A 26,670-nucleotide genomic window follows, 5' to 3' on the forward strand; every position below is an offset into this window, starting at 1 on the left:
GGTTCCATGTAATGAGAACTGATATGAAAAGGTCTAGACTTTATTCTAATGGCTTTTCCATAATGACCTCAGTATAGTCCTTGATTTTACAAAAATTTTTTTTCTTCCTTAAAACTGAGAGCAGAACTGTATAATCTTCTGCAGACTTAGCAGGACTCAATGTATCAGGATTACCAAATGACATACTAGTAATTGATTTATTGTGTTCTTTTGCTGGTAGCATTAATTGTTCTCAAGGCACTTTTGAGTTGAAGCTTGTCTTTTGATTTTTGTAACGGACAGCAAAGCGCCATCATTGTCATATCTGTTGACAGGAGGGGACATTGAGCCTTTACCCTGAGCCAAGAGTTATCATGAAGGCTTCATCATAAGCTTCTAACAGTTAATCAAAAAATAGGTTCTAATCCAAACTAATTTTTTAAAAATTTACTTATTCAAGAGACATGTTTTAAGTACATGTTATTTACCAAGTTTCATCATAGGTTCTGGGATCCCCCAAAGAACTATAAGCAGTAGTTCACTCTGTATATTATGTTCACTGCCTGGCAGAAACATAATTAATGCCAAAAAGGTGCTTTGTGCACATATGGAAATGAGTTTCTGGAAGAGAAGATATTGAGGCCAATCTTTAATTTGATCCGGAGTTCAGCTGGGTGAAGGAGAACATTTCCGATATTCATAACAGAATCTACAAAGAGGAGGACATGAAGTAACCCTATGTCTTGGGAAGGTAATGTTCTGTTGAAGCAGCATAAAGTAGACAGGAAGTGTGGCAAGGGATAAGCCTGGAAATATAGTTAGAGGAAGATTCAAAAAGAGCATTAGAGACAGTGCTGAGTACAAAAGCAAATTTGCATTTTTGAAACACCAGTGTGGCTTTAAATATACAGGGTGGGTGATAGATGGTTGTGACAGGCAACAGAAAAATTATTGAATTTTATAACGCTTTAATTCAGGTGAGACATAGTAAAATTTTGAGAAAAAGCAGTGGCAGAATAGAGAGCAAACATATTGTATCAATGTTTAGTTAATGATGGAGAGCGAACTAGCTGTAAACAGTAAGTGATACATAGGAGTCTAGAGTGTAACCAAAAAATCGGTTGTATCTTAGTCTAGTTAACTGATAGTTTTGTTATCTAAGCAATTGCAAAATATAACAGACGGTCCAGCCACTAGTACCGAGGGACAAATATGAGTGATATCGTAGAATTAGATATATAGAGTGAGAGACAAAAGTTGTCGAGGTGTGTGAACTTTGAAAGGTCAGAGAGAGTAAAAGGGATCTGTAATGAAGACTAAGAAATTGTGATCACAGAAGAAAGGGGGGAGCTAAGAAGAAATGACGTTGGAGGAATAAATCATAGTCAGAGGAAACTTGAAGAAAGTGATTTGTTTCAACCAACTACATGCCTCCAAGGAAGACAGTTAAACATGAGCACTTCTTACTCTTGGCATGAAAGATGAGTGAATCAGAAGCAGTATTGGAAACCTGAAGGAATGCAGTTGCGGGGCAAAAATGTGCCAATGGGAAGTACTAGACTCATGAGAAGCAAGCTTTCAATAATAAGAAGAACCCGATGGAAATATTCTGTGCAAATATAACAATGAGTGGGTTCATCTGTAGTACTCCAGCAGTAGACTCGATTATAGGAAGTGGCTGGGGAGCAGGAGAGAATGGAAGAAACCAGAAGGAGGTTTAGGTACATTGCTTAATTTATACTTTGCAAAACTTTTGTGGAATACACACACACACACACACACACACACACACACACATAAATATGTGTGTGTATACATACATATCTAGATCTAGATCTAGATCTAGATAGATAGATATAGATATAGATATAGATATAGATATAGATAGATATAGATAGATATATACTTTTTTCAATTCTTATGAAATGTTCAGAGTTGTTACCCAACAATTAATTGCCAGCACTCTAATTTTTGTTAGACAGTAGAGAAAAGAAATTTCCAAGGGGAGGTTTGGAGAATCTGAGGAGTTTAACTTTTGAATGAAAAAAAAAAACCAGTTAAATATCAGTCTTGAAAGAGTTCAGATTGCATTTAGTGATTCATGGCACAAGGCTGAATGATTTGGATATGTTCAAAATCCTGTAACTGAATGATTAATCTGCAGTAATGAGTACGTTATTTTCTAAAGTGATAAGATTGAATATTGTTTTGATTTGTACCATAAATTACTGAAATTAAAAGAAATGAAATCTTACCCCTTCATTGTAAAGTTGAAAATTTTAACAACCATTTTGAAATGGGCTCCCTGTGTGCCAGTTGACAAATTTGGAAATCCCAGGAAAAAAATGAGAACTCTTGATCAGACTTGAATGAAACTCAAACTCCAAAAATTTTGATGATTTGAGACCATAAATCCTTTTTGAATGGAATTTTACATTTTGAGTTGGATTGAGATTTTCTATTACTTCCAAATTACCAAATTTATCATCTCTTATATGTGACCGTCTCTGGTCACATTTTCCACAAGGTTTTAGAGTGGCTAGAGCAGTTCCAGACATTTGTATACAAGCATTCAGAGGGGAAAAAAAGGAAAAAGAATGTTTTCTAAAAGGTCTCAGCAAATGTATCCCCTGGTTTTATTGATTTGAAATTGGTCTAATTTGTACTCTCTAATCAATCGTTATTAGCTAGAAAATAAAGAAAAAGGCTTGTGTTTGCTAGTTTAGATGAGCAAAATGGCTTTAAAGGAGTTAAATATGGAAGTGTGAAGGAGATAGTGCTATATGACTATGCATGTGAACATTTTTAAAGATTAGGTAGGATTAACTTTTAGAAGAGATTACTATGCTATCCATTAAAATTACATTATTTTCCTTATAAAGTTAAAATAATCTGCAAAATATTATATCTATTTAATTACAGAGCTGGTTCTAGGATTTAATACTTCTGACATGGGTCACACACACACACTTTTATTTTTCCTTCCACTAAAATGAGGTAGACGGAGAAATGGATAGGAGGAAGGCAGAGACAGATAGGTAGGTATATAGATAGATGGATAGCTAGATGAGTAAATAGCTAGACAGACAGACAGACAGACAATAGATTGATATATGGAGGCCAGATGCTTAGATGGATAGATGGATAAATAGAGAGGTAGATGGGTAGATCTTTCTAACCCTTAACATGACAAAATCTTCCAATCAAGTAAAAACAAATAATTTTAGATGCGCAGGGTATATATTAAATCAAATAATTAATCACATTAATTGGTCATTTACACCTTGGCCAAACGCCTTTGAATCAAAAGTAGTGATTGATTTATCCTTTAGGAATATGATGCTGCACAGAAAATATGCAAAGCTTACTGAGTTTAGGGACACTGAGTGAATGAATTCCAAACCCATATATCTCATCACAATTTCTATGATGTTTCCTATAAAAATAATTTTCAAATGTCATTAGGCACAGAGGAGGCAACGTTGTACCACTGCTGGATATCTAAGTTCAGTATGTGTCACTGGGAGCAGACATTAGTATTTCTACTGGTGTTCCTGGTATAGAATTCTTGGCACACAAAAGAGAGATAAAATGCTCATAAAAATGGATTCACTTATCCATCAAAGTACAGTTGACTCACAAGGTATAAATATGTATAGTCTAAAATATTTAGGACATCTCTAAGAGGAAAGTTTTATAACGTTAGAGAACTTTTGGATCTTTGGACTGAATAACAAATCATAAATTGATGTCACAACATTAGCTGTGCCAGGGGACACTGTGAGGCTGGACTGAGCAAGGTTAGAACTGGGGTCAGAGAGAAAGCAAATTTCCTGCTCTGATTCTAGAAGTATACAGTTTAAGTTGGGCATAACTTCTGCTCTGAGCATTTTTTATGACATGTCTTTTCTAGGCTGTAAAAGTTCTGATTATTTCAGATGGATATAACAAGTATACAAACTTCTTTCTTGGTTCTCTAACAAAGTCATCCAATCATCATAGTCTACTTGTTTGAATTTTAATATATTTTAAATACATATTTCAAATTTTATTTTTATAACACTTGGGAGATAAAATCGAGATCACTATATGAATGTTAAGGTGTGAGATTTAAGAACAGGAATTATGCTAGTGTTACACATGTGGGAGTTGTTTTCCTACGGGGTGGCGGTAAAGGAGAATAGAAAGTATGTACATATTTATTTTATTTTATATACATTTAAATAACACCTACTATGTGGAACACTCTCATAGTTTCGTTATAAATATTAACTCATTTAATACTGATGAAAGTAGATACTATTTTTTTACTTTTTTTTTGTTTATAGGGAATCTGATACAGAGAGGTTAAGTAATCAGCTTGAAGTCATGCAATTAATTGGTTAGCAGCTGATCTAGGATTCAAACCCAGGCGCCAAAGCTCCAGAAATAAATACGGTCTTCACAGCAATGAGCAATGCAACATTTCCTAATCGAGAAATCTTCTAGGTTAACTATATGGGACTAGGCTTCTCAGTTCTGGGTACATATTAGACTTATCTATCTGCTGAGATTTTAAAAATTTCGGATACTTGGAACACTCAGAAAGATTAAATTAGATTTTCTGATGAAGGGCCAGGGTTTGGTATTGTTAATCCTTGTAAATACTTCATTTACATACAGCTTGTTGAAGATAAAAAAAGCAGAGGAATGATTTTTGACTTTTAGGGGCAGATATAGAATGAGAATCCACAGAAGGAAGCTAGGATCCAAGTGTTAATGAGCAATGCAGTGAAATCTAATGTAAAATGAATTAAAGGACCCAGTAACTTGAAAGGCTGTACTCACCTGCTGTACATCTACGCTTAATTTTACTTTATAATTAAACATGAGCTTTTAGCAGACCTCATGTTTCAATCTTATAGTATACAATTCCTTTGTGGAATCTCACACCTCTTTACACACACGCACACACACACTCTCTGTCTTGATTCTGAAAACCTTTCTGCCTTACATTTCTCTCCTGGTTAATGTCTTGTTTTATGTAATAATATGTACATTTATTTTCCAATTCTATTTGAACAGAAATTTCTACGCATTTATCCTCCTATACTTAACTCTAACTGTATTATTTCTTGCTTATAATGCCATGTACATGAGGCAAAAGCAAAAGAAAGTGATATACCCTGTGAGATGTCTCTGTCTTGCCCTGTTTATGCTAATCAGTCCTGAGAAGAGCTGTGTGTTATTCAGCAAAGAAATTTATATTAACTCCTCTTGGGTTTGCATTCCATATTGTGAATGTCTTGTTTATAGGATTTTTACTGTAATGTTACTCATTTTTGGTTCAGCTTTCTTAACAGAACAGTGATATACATTAGAAAGTCAAGACAAGTTAAACTCCCAAATTAACGTTTAAAAAAGACTTCAATGGCCATAAGTAGCTGCCAGGTCACCTGTCCAGAGTATTGTGTGCATAGTATTTGTGTTCTTTGTGTGTATATATGAGTGCTACAATTATTCAAGCGATAAACATTTATTTGGGACTTACTTCATTTCAGATAATAGTCTGTATGTATATAAAGAATGAATATGGAAGGACTGTTGTTGTAAAAATTATATATATATATAGTTTATGAAAAGAATGCATGATGTATTGAGTTTCAAATAATCAAAATGTACTAAGGCTCATGGGAGTGGGCAAATTATCTCTGCTTGGGTCAGAAAATCAAGGATTTACTGAAGTGACTGTGGAGCTAGGACATCAAGGGTGAGTAGGATTTCTCCAGATTCGGGAGGCAAACGCCCTCCAGGGAGCAGGATCACTTGTTTAAGAGCACAGAGGCATGAAAGAGCCTCAAATAAACAGTCAATAAGCCTCTGTGGTCACGGCCTGGGTTCTCTGACAGAACAGTCGGAAACTACTCTGGGAGGAACATTGAAACCCATTCATGTCATGCTAGTTATAACATGTCAATGAGTTTAGATTAGTTTTCTTTTAATAGAAATAAAAAAAAAAACCCATCGGACAGTTTTATAAAAATCTTTTAATGATTTTTTTTTTTTTTAATGAAGGAGAGTAACGTGATAAAATTTTTGTTAGGGGACAGTGACTCCAATGCTCATGTGTGAAAATGAGGCTGAAGGAGGAAGCAATCAAGACACCTTTTCAGCCTTGCAATTGAGTAAGGGTCCACACCAATTGAGACAGTTTCAGAGGTGATAAGAAGCAAAGAATATATTCAATAATGGGTATATTCATATTAAAAATATTCTATAGAGACCATAAACTAACTTTAATTCACTTATTTTTTCATGTATTTCTACAAAGTTTATTTATATAATACCCCAAATGCAAAAATTTCATAGAATATAAAACTGTCATGCTGGGCGTGACACTTGATAGAGTAAATAATTGTATGACATATTGTTTTTATTGTATGTTGAGAATAGTACCTGTGCATGGTCTATTTATTGAAAAAAGAAATTAATGAATCAACAAATTAATGCCTACTTTAGCTGAAATTGAGAGTTAGTAGGGCTCAGCTTTACTCCCATCTCTCTACGATTTTGTATGAGAAATGTTTTTAGTATCAATACAAATGATTTTAATATAACTGAGCTTCAAGTCTATAATTATAAATTCAGACACTGTTAGAGTATTTCTAAAATTCAACCTTTGCCTTGATAACATTGATCTGAATGAAATTGAATAAATAAAGCACATTTAATACATGACCATATGCAGGCATTAGCTGGGCTTGTGTGGTTGCATCGTGAAAGCAAACTGACTTTCCCAGTCTGGGCTCCGGAACCCACACTCTCATTGTAGAGAGTGTGAATACAGTATTCATATTACTCATACTCTACAGAGGCCGTAAATTAACTTTAATCCACTTATTTTTCCCATGTATTTCTAGAAATTTTGTTTTAGAATTTAGAAAGAACTTAGCAAGAAAAGATGATAATATTTAAGAAAAAAAAAACACTTAATCTAACCAAACAATATTTATATTTAGAATTAGGCATAATTTAATATTTGTAGACTTTGCCTATATAACACATGTGCGATAAAGTGATAATATTGATACAAGTGAGTTATTTTTCTAGGGGAAAAAAATCACTTCTTGGTAGAGGGGAAGGAAGAGAGGAATTTATTTATGTAATGTTCATTTCTACGGCATTAAGTAGAATGTAATTTTGGTGAATCTTTAACGCAGGTCCTCAGTGCATGTTGGTCAAGTAATTATTAATGATTGTGCAAATGTTGACGATGCTGATGATGAATCATGGTGAATAGTATCAGTTATCATTTTTGATGTTTTAAAAATGTTTGCCTACTTTCCTTCTAGAAGTTTTCTTTCTTGAGAAAGGCGTTATAATAAAGCATATCTTTCATCTGTCAATGCAGCTAGAATTTACCGAAGCATCTTAAGATAAAGTTTTTGGCATTGAATGTCTATCAAATATTATTTCTTACTTTTATCACCACTAAAACACTTTATTTAATTTTTAAAAAGTAGAAGTGAAGAAAATACTTTTAGCTTTTAGACTAAACCTTTAATGTTTAATTTGTTCCCATTTTGTGCTGCTTTAAGAAAAAAGCCTAAATGAGTAACTGAAAGGGAAGGAGTGATCCTGCATTCCCCAAACTGAGCAGTTCCTTCTAATTCCTCCAAGAGATGAAGAGTGCTCTGTGCACTGCATATCTTTGGCAGAACGTATCACTCCCTTTATGCTCAGTAGACATGTCCTTCCCTCATCAGCAACATATTTATTTTATTTATATCAAGTTCAATAATTTTGATTTTACTTTGTTCTCAACTTAAAGTGGTAGCATTGAACAGGAAATTAAGAAGAGATACTCTCTTAAGAATTCTTAGAGGAAGGCTTAACTGTGACTATAAATATGTAAGATAAAAATGCGCATAAAAATCTCCATTCAACCTCTCTTACTACATAAGTAATATGATCAAGTGTCCAAAAAGAAAAAAAAAAAGAGAAAAGCTACAGATAATTTTCATTGTGTTTAATATTTTCCTATGTCAATGAATCCTTTGGTTAATTCCGTCTTAAGGCATACAGATCCTCCTGTAGCTATAATTACAGATATTTTTGGCTTCTCAATTTCTCAAATATTCTGTCCTAATTAAAGACTTCTTAATGCTAATATGTAATTGTTGATTTTTAAATTGCAATTACAAATTACTTACACCCTCTAAAGTTCAATAAGCCTTTAAAACTTTTAGATTTTCTATTTATATCCTAATCACAAAATTAAAGCATCTGTAGTAAGCAGCTGAGCTAGTGTAAGCAGAGTCATGTCTTCCTTGGTGTACAAATCAATAAAATTATAGTGATGTCTTTCAGTTCAATGATCTAGCTACTGGAAATGGACACAGCTTTTAAAGTAGATATTTAAAGTACGTATCCTTCACACTAATAGCTATACTGTTGCCTAACATTTTGGTTATAATGGTTAAATTTTTCTCAGTGACATCATATACTCACAGAATCATGACACAATGCCAAATTGCAAAGGAAAGTGGAGTCCAGCAGATAAAATACATGACTTTGAGCTTTTTTAAAATAAAGATGCTAGAGTCACATTGTCTTATTTTCCAGGTGCATACGTGCTCCAGGTCAAGGCCACAGATGCAGATGACCCGACCTATGGAAACAGTGCTAGAGTTGTTTACAGCATTCTTCAGGGACAACCTTATTTCTCTATTGATCCCAAGACAGGTAAATTTTTTTTATTAGAGACAACATATCATCACCCTTTCAAATATTTAAATCTCAATTAAATCTTGGCATGGGAAGTTGCCCATTCTAATACTGCAATAAAGATTTCATGTGTTGCACATTAAGCAAAGGAAGACAGGATCTTACTTTGCTGCTTCGTGACTGACTCCTTGGATTGAACTTTGTGTAAATATCAGCTTTTTCAAGTATATGGGTCAAGTTCAAATCTGTTAGAATTCTCTGCATTATTTACTTTAAATTTTTAAAAGTTCATATCTGAACACACACACACATATACAGATATATTCTTTAGCTATTTGGGATAAAACAACTTTTGATTTTAGGTTTTCTTCGTTGGGTTCAATTATGTTCATTTTGGGGTCTTATCAACATGTGGTAAGGTCGTGGAGCTTCTATTGTTATATTTATCAAGAGTTATGGATGATGGATTTGGAACAATATTTACCTATTCTTCTAGAAGGGGAAAAGAGAGGGTTTACAAACTTGAAACACCAATAGCACTAATTCTTCTGGTTTGTGTTTTCAAAACCAAATGTTTAAGTCAAGCAATTTAAATTGTAGTTTTCAAAGTCAAATGTATAAAAGTCTATGGGCAATATAGAAAGGCCAAGAAGATATGTGGGAAGATTTTGTATTCTCTTTTACACAAAATGAGAGAACCTACCTTTGAATACTGGATAGTTTTTTAAGGAGACCGTCATTCCAATGATCAAAGTATGTGTTCCATGTTACTGTTCCTTAATGACAGTATTTTTTTAATCAACTCATATAGTACATTATAATACATTGCATATTGAATTCAATACTTACATTAACTTAAAATAATGGAATAAGTTGTTAACATACGAGACTAATGAGATATTATTTTTAAATGTGTAAATAAATATTTAAAGAATTACAATGACTTGAAAGGTATTAATTCCAAACAATACATTCAAATGGGATAAATATTTTAAAATTTATATTTCCTCAAAGTGTGTGCTGAAATCTGGAATACCAAGTAGGTATAGGTTAATTAGCTAACCATGTATTAATGGTGCCTAGAAACATGAAGTCAATTAAATGGAAAAAGAGAATCTGCAAACTTTTTGTCAGCTACACCCACCGTTCTCACTTCTTACCTTTCTCATCAAGCCGATAGGGGGTCACGAGTCAAGTAAAAATTAAGAGAATAAGGCAGGAGGTCACCCCCTTTTGTAAACCTAAAATGTAGTGGATTGTAACAAGGACAGTACCAAGGCTTTAAGAAAGGAACATTGGTGCTAAAGAGAATCCTAAAAGTTTTAGAACAGAGAAGCTCTTTTGGTTTGGAAATAGGGTCAGAGACCAAAACCTGGAGTGTCAAATACCGAGAGCATATTTGCGATGGGAGAAACTGCACTTACAATATAAGATATTTTCAAGATGTATGGCACATAGGATAAGGTGTTTGGCAATATTGGTGTTGAAGAAGTTTTGTGGTTATTGTTGTTGAATGGTAGGTAGAAAAAAAATATATATATATATAAATGGAAAAATCGTTGATAAGAGAGTTTGGGAAAATTATCTGATGAAGTTTATGATGATTTGAAGTTTTAGAGGGATTAAGAACATTTGGACAATAGGCCAAATATATAAACAAATAAAGAAGGGAAGTTATCTAAAATATTACACATCTTTGTATCAAATGAAAGCATTATGGTTTTTAAAAATATAATTATTTATCTTTTCCAAATGTACCATACTAGGAAATCTAATAGGACTAGAAGTATGAATAATATATGTTTTGTATATTCCTTCAGCCTCTAAGAAGCACTTCTCAGAGACAGAGGTGATGGAAGAAAGAGAAAGGAGGTGTGTAGAGACAGATGAAGAGGGAGGTTCAGTACAACAGAACCTACTGGGTTGCAGGGATGAATTCTTCAGAGTGGGTGATTTTATATACTCAGATTAAGTGTGAGAGCAGAAAAATGGACTTAACATTTGTGAAATAACTAGAGATAGAGTCAATATCTAACTTAAAAAAAAGATAAAGTCATACAAAGATGAACTTAAGCATAAAGTTTGGGTGAAAACTGTAATTGCTGTAGTCGAATTGATACTAGACAGGCAATTATATGAGTCAAAACATACTCTCTCTTTGACTTTCCTTGTGTAATATCTGCTTTTGATGAATTCTAATGTCTTTAGAAATTATTATTTTACAGAAGAGTATGTATATTATAATATGACTTTTATCATTGTATATTTTTATTTGTATATAATGCTGATTTTTTAGAACTAAAGATGAAACAATTCCGGCATAAACTATGGAATAGATTATTTGAAGCATTGATTTTCACTGGAGACAGAAATCTTGATACTAACAATACCTCAGACCACTAGACAGGAAAAGAGTGGATGATGAGACACTTCATTAATCGAATAATAACTAGTTCTTCATGCACAGAAACCATTAAGAAGACTTTTTGTCAAATTTATCACCTTGCGGTAGAGAAGAGTAAATAAAAAATCAAGGATAATTGTAATTTCTCAGAAATTGTCTCCATTTGTTCCAGCCCTATAACTTCCTTTCGATTCCTTTTGCTATTATTAAATAAAATGCATAAAAATATTATCTAAAATTTTCCACATTTGAACGTAGTAAACAGTTAAAAACAATTTTGAAATAAAGTCTCATCAAAATTTCTGGTGCTTAAATATTAATAAAGTGACACATTTAACATTTTATTATTCATTCGAAATGAGAAAATAAAAAAAAATTTAGTTATTGATACTGCTGTTTGATGAACATTCTCAACATCTCAATTTAAGTGAATATGGTAGGCTTATATATAGACAATATAAATTGATACATTTTATGGAATAAACCCAGAAAAAATAGTTTTCTTTAAAATCAGGTATTTTGGCAATTATTTGGTTTAGTCATAAAATAAATTACTGTGCATTAAAATTCAAACACATTCACATAAATGCTTCAAATGATTATTAAACATTTTTAAAACCACAATTATAGATAAGTCCATAACATTAAATAACATTTATACTTATTATACATAATGTTTATAAAACAGTAAATATCTGTTATATTAGCATGTTATATTTTTATATTATGTACATTTTTAAAATTAAAATTTATTACATATAGAAAAAATTCATAACCTATGAAGCATTAAATAATAGACATTGTCATATTTTACCCAGTATGTAAAATAAGGGTGCCAAATATCTCTATGAACTGATAATAGAATTACTTCATTTAATAAAACAAATAAACATTACTATGAATTATTAACAGCATGTTGTAACTTATATTTAAAATTATTTAAACTTTTTCCTAAATAATTTCAAAAACGTCTGCATTAGGTAGCCAGATATTGCTACGTTATGTATCATGTGGTGATGACATGTATTTTTCTTAATCATATGAGCCCTACTTGAGAAACCATTAACTCACTTTTTAAATCTTTTATTGTGGTAAAATATATACATAACATAAAATTTATCATCTTAGCCATTTTAAGTGCACAATCCAGTGGCCCTGAGCTCATTCACATTGGCATGTGACAATCACTACCATCCATTTACAAGACTTTTTCATCAATACCTTTTCATTTATGTTCATTGTCAAAAACTATATGCATTTATAGTTTTTATTTTATGTATTTAAATGTGAATTTTTAAAATTCATGTGAAAACAGCTCAGTAAGAATAGGTTGTATACATGAGCTATGTTTTCCTCCCTTTTATTCACTATTCTGATACTTAATGCTCTTAGAGTCTGTGTTTGCTTCTGTTTCAGGAACTCTGATAAAAGTGGCTCAGAGACCTGACACTTTCTCAAGATTTTTGCTCTTTAAATCAACTATCACCTTTTATTCAGAGATTATAATATTCAGGCCTGTGTTCCGAGTGAAACCTTCTCCCATATCTTGACTGATATTTATTCTTTTAGGACTTTAAAATGTGGTGTTGTTTTAAAGCCCCATAATAAAATTGAAACATTGATTAGACTTTATATTTTGAGCTGTACTTTATAATAGTATATAAATACTTAACAATGTTTTTTGGCTTTAAAATACTTTTGATATTAATTCAAAGTAAAGTCTTATAAGATTTGAACACCTCTGTTATGCTGGTGAGAGAGAGAGAGAGTTCTTTCTTCAGGGGAAAAAAAGAAAAAAAGAGCATTTGTCTACACACAAAGTAGTAACTCCTTTAATATTTTTTGCATTAACACAAGAACTGACATGAACATAGCAAAAGCAAGGAAAGTAACAAGTGCTAATAAATATAAGGAAGGAAAAGCGTGTCAGGGAAGTAGACCATTATTAAGATTAAATAACACATGTTGTTACCTATTTCACGATACTTTTCTTATGCGTAGTAAAATTACATGACTAAAAATGTACTGAAGACAACACTTTCTTTGTATTCTGCCTCTTCATCCTTCATGAAAAGTCTGTGTGAATTTTACCTGTCTCATGTTAAAAATCATGTAATGCACACATCAGCAGATAGAAGTAAGAATGTTTAGCCTGGAAAGAAAAATACTCCAAGGGAATGTGATACATGCTTTTCGGAAGTCGTATAGCTGTCACGTACAAGAAGAACTAGCTGTATTCTGTGCCGCTTGAGAGGGAAAGGGCTATCAATGGTTGATTTGAGTTCCATAAAGAGAATTTCCATTTCATTTATTTAGAAAGATGCTAATATTTGTCCCTAAATAAGAGGAGTGTCTCATGAGATTGTGAGTTTAATTTATTGGAAATGCTAAAGCAAGTGATGAGTGATGAGCTAGTGGTGCTACATTTGATTATTAATTTGTCTGAGGCGTGTTTGATTATAACCAATGACCTGCAAGTGCTTTGCTACTAGAATATTGAGATAAATCAAGTAGATCTTCAAATAGATCCCACCTACTGCAGAGCGATCACCAAATCCTCAGAAGATTACATTAGATTTTTTTGTTTACACTTGATTCTTACAGGATACAATTCTGTGATACATAATGGCACCATTGGGCACTAGACATGTTCTGATGTGGTGGTGATGGTGGGCGGTGCTCCCTGAAGAAATGACTTCTAAATCTTAAGGAATAGTTAAGGGTGGTTATAGGTGGGAAGTTAGACCATATAGTTTCTAATTTTTCTTTCTAATATAAATCTAAGGTAAACTGGTAATTCTTCTTGTCTTCAAAAAACATTATTGGCAACACATTTTTAAAAACATCATAAACCCCATCTGGATAGTGATGGACAGAACATTTTGTTAATATTGTTTTAAGAATGCACTAGCTCTTAAAAAAATCCATTTCACATTTAAGGACAAATTAAGCCTATAATAAAATGAAACTCAATAACTTTTCATACAAACTGATGCAAAAAGCAGATCTCTCATAATTGTTTTGAAATACAATTTATCTGAGGAATTGAAAAAAAAGAAATTTCCATTGTCACTGCTAAAGTTATGGTTTCTGTCTTTAACTATCATCATTTTTTACTATCTTACCATTTATTAGCTATTTCTAACAGATTTGTAAAGTAAAATATATTTTCCATTAATCATGACATGGTCAACACTTGAGTCTATGATCTACTGAGAGAGATCATTTTCAGGTGCAAAAAAACCCTTTACAAGTTTTTCTTTTCTTTTTTATTTTTTTCATGATAGACCATGTATAATACACATAGGTCTATACTGAACTTCATCTTATTGAAAATTACATCATGAATATTTTTATGACAAATCATCAAAAATGACCAAGATTAATAATATATTAAATTACGATCTCTCTTGAAATTTTCATGCTTACTTTCTATGTGCTACCTAAGCTATTGTTATGTTAGTTTATTTATTTTATTACTATTTATTGTGTGCCTATTATATGCCTGGCATTGTTTTAGCACTAGAACCATTTGAGGAAGTAAAAATAAATAAATAAAGACAAATACCCACTTTCAGAAATGTATATTCTATTTTAGAAAACAGAAAACAAACAAAATAGGTGAAATGTATCATGTTTTGTATAACAATAAGAGCTAAGAAGGAAATGATAAAGTAGAGAAGGGACATATGAAATGCTAGAGAGAGGTATGTGTTGTAGGCAGAAAAATGATCTCCCAAACATACCCACAGCTTAATCCTCTAGCCCTGTGAATATGATATGTTGTTACATGGCAAAGGGGAATTAAAGTTGCAGATGGAATTAAGTTTGCAAATCACCTGCTGAGAGGATGGAGAGATTATTGTGTATTTTCTGTGTGGGCCAAACTGAATTAGGTGTCCTTAAAAGTCTAAGAAGGAGGCAGACGAGTCAGAGTTTGTTAAATATTTGAAGATACTACGCTGCTACTTTCGAAGATAAAGAAAGAGGCCAGGAGCCAGAGATTTGGGGAATCATCTAGGAGACAGAAACCTTTAGAAAAGAATACAACCTGCCACCTTCTCGACTTAAGCCCAGCAATATCCAAGTCTCCCGATCTCTGAAATTGTAAAATATTAAGCTTGTGTTGTTTTTAAGCCACTAAATTTGTGATAATTTGTTATAGAAGCAATAGGAAATTAATGCAGTATAGAATGTTAGATCGACTAAGCAACGAAGTGCTCTCAAGAGGACTTTGAGAAAACGTGAAGGAAATGGAGGAGCTGTTCTGCAGTATACCTGGGGAAGAACATTTCTGGCAGAAAGGAGTGCAAAGTTCTGGCGGAAGGATGGGCTATGGAAGAAAAGATCAGGGAGTTAAGTGAGAAGGTGATTATGTGAGGCCTTACTCTGAGTGACCTGAGGATTTCAAAGCAGAGAGCACTGTGACCTCATTTATATTTTGATCTCTCCACTATTACTATTTTTTTTGAGACTAATAACTCAGGGCTACTTTGGACTCCAATCTTCTGTGAGTGGAGAATAAAGCCATTCATCCATTATTCTTTCTATCTGTCATCTATCTATCTATCTATCTATCTATCTATCTATCTATCTATCTAATCTATCAATGTCTCATATAGTAATTAATGTTTTTTTCAGCTTCATTGAGATATAATTAACATATAACACTGTTAAGTTTAAGGTGCACAATGTGTTGATTTGACACACTACTACATTGCAAAATGATTAGCACTATTGTGTTAGCCAAGACCTCCATCGTATCATAATTACCATTTCTTTTTGTAGTGAGAACTTTTAAGAGCTACTCTCTTAGCAACTTTTAAGTATATAATACAGTGCTATTAGTTATAATCACTTTGCTGTACATTATATCTACAGAACTTATCCATCTTATAACTAGAAGTCTGTGCCTTTTGACCAACATCTCCTATTTCTCCCACTCTATAGCCCCTAGTAACTACCGTTCTATTCTCTTTTTCTATGAGTTCAGCTGTTTTAGACTGTACATATAAGTGATATCATAGAGTATCTGTCAGTATGACTTATCTCAGTTAGATTAATACCCTCAAGTTACATGCATGTTGTTGCAAGCAGCAGGATTTCCTTCAGTATCATGACTGAATAATTTTCCATTGTGTGTGTGTGTGTGTGTGTGTGTGTGTGTGTGTGTGTCTGTCTATTTATCATCATACCTTTTTTATCTAGTCATCTGTTGATGGACCCTTAGGTTGCTTCCATATTTGGCTATTATGAATAATGGTACAGTGCACTTGGAGTTGCAGATATTTCTTTGAGATTCTGTTTTTATTTTCTCTAAATAAATACCCTAAAGTGAGAGTGCTATTTTGCATGGTGGTTCTATTTTTACTTTTTAAAGAACCCTCCATGCTACTTTCCATAGTAGCTGTACCAAGTCACATCCCCACCAATAGTGCACAAGGGTGCCCTTTTCTTTACATTCTGGCCAACAGTTATCTCTTGGCTTTTGATGACAGCCATCTTAAGGAGTGCGAGGTAATGCCTCATTGTAGTTTTGATTTGCATTTCCCTTATGATTATTGATGTGGAACACCTTTTCATGTGCCAGTTGGCAATTTATCTGTCTTCTTTGGAAAAAGGTATATTCAGTTCCTCTGCACATTTTAAATTCAGATCATTTGTTCCTTTTTTGTTGTTGTTGTTACCAAATTGCATGGGTTCTTTTATATTTTGAATATTAACCCCTATTATTGGCAAATATTTCCCCCATTCCATAGGTTACCTTTTCATTTGGTTCCTTTTTATTTTGATGCTTCCCAGAGGGTTTATTTATCTTTAAAAACCATGATGTGACTTCTTTCCCTTTCCGTGGTCTTATTTTCACTGCCCTTCCCCATAGCAGTATGTTCCAGCTACCTAGGCTCTCCTGGGATACTCTGAAGGCACCGTTCTCTCCCGCTTACCCTCCCCGGGATACTCCACCCTGTGTTCTTTCCAGGTCTGCTTCCTCTGCTTTTCTGAGATTGCAGCTGTAAAGCTCTTCCTGGGAGGACTTTTCTGACACCAGCTTCAAAGGCACTTGATTTCTTTTTCCTCAGTGTACTAATCACCATCTGAAATTGGCTTAATTAGTTAAGTCCTTCCTTGTGGTTCTCTTATCATTTCACATAAACACATGCCCATGAAATGTACATTCCACAAAGAAGCCTGCACGGATACTGTATTAATTATTATCCCACATGGAAACAGTTGGCACCCAATTGGGCAATTTGAGAATAGTTTAATAAGAGAGTTCTTTATTTAAGTCTGAACAGACTGTAGGTAACCCACTGGGTAGGGCAGAATCTGGAGAAGAAATAACAAGTGACTGCAGTCACCACTAAGGCTGAAGGAATGAGAAGGACTGGAGACACACGTCACCATGAGGGGAGGGGCCATCTTAGGTGATGCGGGGGGATCCACAGAAAGAAAAAACCAACCTCATTCTCCTTATACCATCCAATCTCCTGCCAGTTGGCCTAAAGCAGAGAGCAGAGATAAACTAGCAAAGTGAATAAAGTAGATCTGGAAGAGAAAATGGAAATGTTCACTGTTATACAGTCAAACCTAATACCAGTTCCTAGATGGAACATGTTAGTACAAATGCTGACTGAATCTAGAGCCTCATATCTTAATCCTATAATCTAACCCCCAATTCAAGAAATAGCTCATGGAAAACTATATCCTCGGTTATCATTTGTAATCATTTATGATTTTCTATATATGGCATCACATTGTTTTCATCTCAAAATATTATCAGCAGACTATTTAACTCATTTTTTACAAAGTAAGCTGAGATCCACCAAGATTATCTGGCTTGCATACAACACAAGGGTGGTTGCAGAGAGAGAATATACCCCTCTCCACCAAACAAGTGTCCCTCAATATATCATTTTGTTTGTAACTTTCTTAACTATATGTTTCCATTTGTAGTGATAGAGATAAATCTATTTTTTCCTCATTCTTATTTTTTTCTAGTTATCTTGAGTATATATGTTGGAAAGTTCATCAGATATTAGGCACTCAAATCATACCCTGTGTATTTTTCTATCTACCCTTTTTTCCAATAAACAGGGTTTATTTCAGAATTGTATCAAAGTAATTAAAGTTGACTTTATAAATACTGTGGATGATTTATACTGTTCCATAAAATGCATGTTGTTGTTGTTGTTGTTTTTTAACTTTTAAGCTTCAGCTATTGTCATACAAGGCTGTCACTGTATCTTTATATACAAATACTGAAAAATAAAATTGGACAGATGAATAACCTAAGACATGAAATAAGAGAACATAATATTTCCATCTGCTGGTTACATTCTAAGGAAGCACTTAAGCTCAGTACTTTGCAAGCTTCCTCTTTGCCATGACCATGAAATGTACCTTTGTTTGCTTTTGAATGCTAAACAGTTAATAAACAACAGATACCCATAAGAATAACGTCTTGAAAAGGAAATTTTTTTGTCCTCAGCCTTTTTTTTTTTCAATAGACCACAATGTTTGAAGACTCTCTTCTCACATCGAACTTTGCCTGATTCCCCAGATTCAACTCTAAAATTAAATGCTAAAAATGTCATATTTTATTTCTCCAAGACAGGGACTCTTAAATGGAAATGGTAATGGGCAAAGAGGAGCACGTCTTTGTCGTCAGGGGAGATTTTCTTTGAAATTACACATACAACCCTTTTTGCTTTCAGAATTCTAACACATCTTCCAGCTGAACAGCATTATACTAAAAGGAGGACTAGACGAAGCAAGAGGTCACCTATCAGACACAGGATGGAGCAGGGGAGCAGTTTGAGGTTTTGATGACACTTGTAACAAATCACCAGCAAAAAAATAATCTAGTCTTAAATAAATCTGATAATGCCTATTTGCTCTCTTTTTCATAGCAACATAATGTGGATGTGTATAAAGCTTATATATAACACATTTATAAATTTTCATATTAGAAATGTTCATATTCAAAACATAATGGGTAAAAATTATATGTGTGTGTATATATATGTAAATGTATGTATATGTAAACATGCATATTCATATTGGAAATGATCTGTCAAAAAGAATGCAATATGCAGATGAATTAAACCCAGATATTTATCTAGAAAATATAAACATAAGGCCGGCAGAGGTCACATAGCTTAGGACATGCAGGACCAGGCCATTGAGATGCAGAGATGAAGTTATCTTAGTCAAGAGACTTAGGAATGAAACACTAGGAATTCCAGCTGAAGAGAGGAGAAACAGATTGACGTACAAGGGGTACAGGATCAATGCGTGAAGAAAGCAGGAGTAGCAAAGAATAAAGCTTGCCTTCTTGCAGCCATTTTCTGACAAGGGTTAAAAGAAATCTTAGATTGTAGTTAAATCTGAATTAGAAACAGAACAGCATTTGATAAATCGATAGTGGAAAGAACAGATAAAACAGGGATTTATATTTAGTTTCTGATTTAGATGTTATACTTTGTGTTTGACGGTTGATATTTTCTTTATTATTTATATATACTACTTTATTTAAGAAACAACATTGCCAGAAACACATGAGTTTAAGATAAATGCTCTGCAATCTTCCTAAAACCGTTGGCTACAGGTTGGAATTTGGTATTAAGTTTATTTATAATTTTACTTGCAACAAAGCCAGAAGGTTTTACTTATTTCACTCTGAATAAATATAAATTAGTTCTGCCGCAGGATACAAGGGCAGAAAAGGAATAAGATGTAAACTTACATAAATACCATATGATTCGTGATTGTAAATTTAATTTTTTATAGATTCATTCATTTATTCAGCCAGTCATTCAGCTAGCCAGTCGTCAACACATTCTGATTGAATCCCTTCTAAATGGCAGGCACTACCCTAGATGGTGGAGAAACTCTGTGACAAGAAGGACAAGGTCCCTGCATGGCAAAGCTTAGTGAAATCTAAGTAAAAAATGTGTTTAAAGAGTAAATATGTGTATCATAAATAATTTAAGAATTATTATAAAAATCACTCAGTGTAACCACTTAATTGTTTTAGTACATGAATTTTTACTAAGAGAATAAGGTTGGACAACCTTATTCTCTTTTAAAGATAGAATTATTTTGTGTAAATCACATCTGACCTGGTTTACTTAATGGATGATGAGCATCTTTTAGAGCTGGTACATCGTTTTTTCACTATATTCCATAGTGCTGCTCATTTCATTATGGGGCTGATACCACAATATGTTTAATTATATCTTAACCATTGGATATTTTGGGTGTTTCACTTTTTTAAAGACACATTATTTTTGTTAGTGTGTCTTCACTGGTGAATCTAGGGGAGAAACATTTTCTTGTTGTGAACGATTTTATCTTGGAAAATACAACACTTGCAGCATTTATGTTTTGTTTTGTTTTGTTTTGTCTTGTTTTCTCTTAAGGTGTTATTAGAACAGCTTTGCCAAATATGGACAGGGAAGTCAAAGAGCAATACCAAGTTCTCATCCAGGCCAAGGACATGGGCGGACAACTGGGAGGGTTAGCCGGAACGACAACAGTCAACATCACCCTCACTGATGTCAATGACAACCCACCTCGATTCCCCAAAAGTACGTTCTTTCCTGCTAAGTTTAAATTAATGTAGCTTTTTAAAAATGTTTTTACATTTTGTTGAATGCTATAAGAACTGTAATAATTTTCCAGACACTTTTGGTCTTTAAGAAGTAGAAAGTAAAGGATAAAAATTAAATGACTTTAGAATTTCAGTTTTCTGTTAGAATCGTGCACAACATGACTTCAACAGAAAATAATATAAATCAGTCAAAAATTAAATGAGTCTTATGTTATCTATCCCTGTTAAAGTAAAATATTCACCATAGATTGGGATTTTGCTCTAATTTCTAACTAATTAAAAAACTAATACACATGGAAATTCCAGTGTAATTTGACATATTTATGACATATTTGCCACCACAGTATTTCCTGTATCATTTAATTAGCATAACAATTATCTGCCTTCTCTTTAGGGATTGTATTGACTCCCTTGCACATACTTTTGTGTATCAGATGATATCACTGTGATGCTATTTACATTTCTTCAGTTCTATTTTTAGTTTTGTGATAGGTGGAAATTGCTGCAGTTCCTATGATAATAGAATGAATGATTCGCACCTGTATTTTCTCTGCAACTTGATTTCTTATCGAAAACAAATATTTCTCACTTTTTTGTGTGTGTGCACTATTACATTTAACACCAATCAGTACCTGTTCCATTTCTAGTACATTTTCAAAGATTAGTTCAGTAATCCTAGGACTTACGAAACAGAAACTAAACGTTTCTATCACTGGGTACATAAAAAACTTAGCAACTTAAGTGCTTATCTACATGAATAGTTAAGATTTCAAAAAAAAAAGATTTTCCTCTTCCACCTCTAGAAGGGGAGCTTGAGGCCATCTAATAAAGTTATATAACAATGAGATTATTTAATTAAATGAACATTTTATTCCTTTAGATGTATGGCCTTCCATATTTTACTAGTTTGTCATTTTTTCTCTTAAATTCATTAACCTAAATATTTTTTAATAGAAATGTTTTTACTTAATGATCATAAAGCCTAATGGTCAAATGTTATGAGTGGTAATTAGAAATCATCATACTTTAGCAAATGGGATACATGTGACAAATGGCTAGTATATACTATGCCATGATTAATAACAGAGAGAGTCTTAGAGTATGAAACATTTAGCTATTAAGGGAAAAAGAAAAATATATAAATATTAAAAATATAAAAGAAATAATGCATTTGATTATGTTAATAAAGGATATGTTTCTAACCACTATTTTTTCTTTTTATTATTAATGTGAGTGACATGCTGTAATAACTAATTGAGGAAAATGGTTTGGGAAATTATTCTGCTTTTATAAAAAATGTGGCATTGTGAACTTGGGCCCAGTTTTGGCTTTTGTGTATCTAAAATACGGTCAGTCTAGAATATAGGAAATAGCAGAGATATTCCTCAATAGTGTCAGTATTCTCATTCACAAGAATGATAGTGAGATGTTTCAGATGAAGAATATAAAACTTAGCCAGTAGACAGATACAACTCTTGTGGATACGGATGAAGGATGGTTTGTAAAAGTTTGGGGCAGCGATCCAGACAAAAAGGGTACAAGAAATAAAAATGTCTCAGTGAGTGAGAAACTACAGTATGTTTCGAAAACCAAGATGGTGGGCTCAGGTCCCAGCAAAACAGGAAAGTCACTTCCAGATTTTACTTAGTGCAAAGAGAATCTGGATGAAGCAGTAGGCTCGTTTGGAATTTTTTCAAACTAAATCTGTAGGTCTAGGGTAATTAATTAGGTGAGACTCACCAGAAAAGATTGTGGAGAATAAGGATATTAAATTAAACTTAGAACATTTACATGCTGTGTCAGGAACTTTATCATCATCTTACTTTTTTTTACAACAACACTCTAAAATACAGATTTATCACATTTTACTGTCAAGAAAACCAAGGCTTAGAAAGATTTTCAAAACTTGCTTAGAGAGATGTGACAGAGGTTTTGAATTTTTTTTTTTTTATCTGGAGTTCAAATTCTTTCTAGTTAGGCATAATAGGAAAATCAAAAGTTATTCTTTTCTTTTGCCTAGCACTCTAAAACCATGTTTTCAGAACCCATCCACAAAAGAGACACATGACATATGCTGAATTGCCACCATAAACAAAGAAATGAGAGGGCAGAAGAAATATACCTAGTAGATCACTGTGATCAATTATTTTCTGCTTGTGATACATGCATATTTGAACTATAGTCTGAACTATAATTGGTGAGAGATATTTTTGAATCATGAGAAAAAAGGGGGCTTTCACATTTTGCATGAATAAAAAATTAATTCCCTTGAAATGTTACATGCCTTTGTGTCAAGCCCTTTTTACTGTGCTGTCATTTTGAATTACATCCTTCAGAGGAAAAGACAGAATCCATTTATAAACAGAAAAGCCATCTCTTTAGAAGCCAATGCTCTTTTGCGGGAGTATTTCTCATGGGGAGCAATTAAACTGCATATAGGACATAAAATTACAAACTGAAATAATAGCCTTTTAAATGTAAAAGTCAAGATAACAAATATTCCATACATAAATAACTTGAAGAGAATTCTCCACAACTAGCTATATTTGTTCATGCCTGTTGAGCAATTACACTGAAGAAAAAAAATTCAGATGACCTTTATGAGTTATAATTTTCATTTCCTAAATGCACAATGTAATTTTTTAAAATTTACTAATCATATATTTTTTGGCTTTGCATGTGCGCATATACATATGTGACATTGCTAAGCACCTATTTACATTCATTTTTTTCTATAAATCTGTTAGACATGGAAAAAATAAATATCATGCCAATTTGCATCATGCAGCTATAAATAGTTTGCTTTTTTATTGGTGCGAAATAAGTGGTTCCTGAGATATCAGAATTTCCTAAAAATCTGATATAATTAGTCAATAATATTGACAAATAAATTACTGTGTGTCAAACACTATGCAAAGCGATTTGCATATATATTCCCATTTAACTCTCATAATGACTGTATAGTATTTCTACAATTTTAGAAATTAAGTAGAATGCTACATTATTAAGAAAATTCATATACTTGTCCAAGTTCACATAGCAACTAGGTGAGAGAACCAAGGTTTACTCTTGCACGAAGACCTCAGAAGTCTTTTTATCACTCTCCTTCTTGAAAGGTCATTTGCTTTTAAAGCCTGTATTTGGCCCAAAAGATCCTACACTTAATCGAGAAAACTGTCCACAAAAAAAGGTACTGATATTGTTTTATACATATAAATAATGCCTGGCATGTTAACATAGCTCTCCCTGAAGACATATAAAGGCAAAATATTTTCTTTGCAAAATCTTCTCTGTATAGTTATAAAGCTGCCATTTACTGTAATCAAGGATATCTATAAAGAGTCTCCATCTGTTAAAATAAGCTAGAGAAAAATACTGATGGTTTTGATTACTTGAATTTTAAATGACAAAACCATCTAACAAGCTAATCTAAATTATGCATTATGAAATCAAATCAATTAAGTGATATGGTTAATTCACATGAAGGAAAATATTCATACTTTTCCCACTTGGTCTCCTTCTTCTGTATAATAATTTTATAATGACTATAAAAACAACTTAAATGAAATAAAACACTTTATGCACAATTTTGAATGAAAAGAAATAATTTACATAAAATGTAAGAAAGAGCTTCTTTCTTTTTTCTTTCTTTTTTACTACAATAAGAAACTAAGATAACTGTATGTATGGTAAGTGAGTTCAAATGTAGAAATTAGGATGTTAACATTTGTTATAAAAGAATTTCCTACTCATAAATAAAACAATGGTTTAAAGTAGTCTATTTTAACCAAATTTGTACCAACATGTTTATATCGACTGTTCTAGCTATAGGAATGTTTATTTTATTTTACTTTAGCCTGAATAAAACACAGTTGCAAGATTAATCTATGAAGTTTCTACTTGCTTGATACTCACCAAATTATTACCTTTGAAGTAAAAAAGAAATCTTTTCTCATGTGAAGTTTCGGTCTTATTCTATCGAAGTATATATTAGGAAGGCTGTAGGCTAGTCTTAAGTGATTCCCAGCTTATTTAGATTGATATCTAATGGCTCTATCCTCAACGATTTTACATTAAAGGAATTTATGATGTATGTATATTATAATAATAACACTATTTTTAAGCAATTTTACCCAGAGTGAAAAAATATGCTCTAATCTTTAATTTCATTTCCCTACTTTCTTTAAAAGCTTGTTTATTTTACTATCTTTGCAGTACATGAAAATCGTATTATCACTCAAAATTCCCAAAATTTTATATAATAAAATATATGTATATATATTTATTGACACTTGTTCTTACTTTTTAAGAGGAATGAATTGAATAATATATCTTGACTGTTCTCAGCCAATAGTGCACTCTATAAGACAAATATATAGTTAGTTATAAATATATTACAACCACAATAAAATTCCAAAATAGAAATGTGATCAGAATATTCACTGTCATAAATAAGATATGATAATTAGATCTAACTGGGATAATTAAGAAATTTTTTTATGAAGAACAGAAATGTAAAATAAGAATTTAACTGAATGAAAAAAAGAAGATGTTGGTTATAGACTGCCACAATCCTGAAATAGAAAATATATTTATGTATCTCTGTGTCTTTTTAGCAGAAAGACAATATTATATAGTAAGATGTTATGAAAATAACTGATAACTTGATAAAGACTGAAGTAGAGAGTAAATGTGGCACAAACCTAGGGCAACTGTTTGAAATAGATAAGCAGAGGTAGATGTGAGCATGGTTTCAGTAGCATAATAGAAAGGACTTTGTGATCTATTCAATTCAGATATATGTAAGGTAAAGAGCATGTGAAAGAATGACTTAAGAAGGAAGGTAGTTTCTCTGCTGATATGCTGAAATTCGAGTGGAGACAAGCAGGAAATGATTGAAAACACAGAGATCCTCAAGGAGAAGTCAGAGAGACAAACATTTCTGAGAGACATAAACATAGAAGTGATAAATGATGTCAGAGGACTGGATGGAATTAACCAAATTAAAGAAGACATAACTTTCTTTACATTCTAGATACAAGAAAATCCAGAAAGAAAAATGAACAAAGATACAATGAGAACCTCCAACCTGACAGTAGGAGACAAAGAAACAAAAAATACTTTTATTACATTATGCATGTTGTACTTTTTCATACTGAAAGTAACACTGATATGAGATTGTTTGAAGATTCAGGAAGCTGAGCTATCACCTATAAGATATGATTTTATTTTTCCTGTGAAATATGAGACAAGGTCTCTAACTGAGAAGTAGTAAATATAGGGAAGCAGAAGTTTGTGGAGAGTAAGTCAGTTTAAAATAGAAGTCATGGAGAATGGTAATACATTATCTTTGTGAGTTTGTATGTTTTACATCCGATCTTTCAGGTGCATTTGAGGTTAGTGAGCAAAATGTTTAATGATATCTAGCTTACTACTCCTCATTTTTGGTTTCCTTAGTCAACCACACCTCTTTCTTGAGAAGGATGATAATTTTCATTATCAAGGGTTGTGTTTTGTCAGATTGCAGCAACAGAAGTGCATGAGTAAGTTATACAAAGTCAGAGGTTAATAAGATATTGAAATGATAAACCATGTGTTTCAGTTGGATAAGGAAAGAAAAGAAAATGATTTCTGGATGTAGAGAGATACCGGTATTAATGAATATTAAAGTATGTTAAATTTGGTAATAAGTTTGATATTTACTTCATATGTAAATATAGTTTATATTACATCAATATCTGATATTAAAGTTGATAGGCTGTAGTAGGAGTAATTGAATAAACAAAATGGGAAAGCAGGAGATTGTGATCTCATTGACCGCTTCCGTCCCAATATCACCTAGTTGACTCAGTTCAAGATTCTCAGCTTAAATGTTGTAAAATGTGAAGAGAATCGTGTGACTTTTCTTTAGAGCACTGGTGCGACTTTGCAATTTTACTTTGTGTGGTTGTGCAATTAATGAATACCT

At 32.6% G+C, this 26,670-nt stretch overlaps 1 protein-coding gene across 7 annotated transcripts in view; it reads left to right on the forward strand.

Moving 5' to 3' along the window:
• Positions 1 to 26,670, forward strand: part of CDH12 (cadherin 12) — an 812,943-nt gene that overhangs the window by 735,461 nt on the left and 50,812 nt on the right. For all 7 annotated transcript variants that reach the window (XM_016137287.2, XM_016137288.2, XM_016137285.2 and 4 more), the window contains 2 exons: positions 8,584 to 8,703; positions 20,512 to 20,679. In XM_016137287.2, the coding sequence (XP_015992773.2) occupies positions 8,584 to 8,703; positions 20,512 to 20,679 (288 nt within the window). The remainder of the gene's footprint in view (positions 1 to 8,583; positions 8,704 to 20,511; positions 20,680 to 26,670) is intronic.

Source organism: Rousettus aegyptiacus, unplaced genomic scaffold (assembly GCF_014176215.1).
Source record: "Rousettus aegyptiacus isolate mRouAeg1 unplaced genomic scaffold, mRouAeg1.p scaffold_m13_p_8, whole genome shotgun sequence".
Classification (NCBI taxonomy): Eukaryota; Metazoa; Chordata; class Mammalia; order Chiroptera; family Pteropodidae; genus Rousettus; species Rousettus aegyptiacus.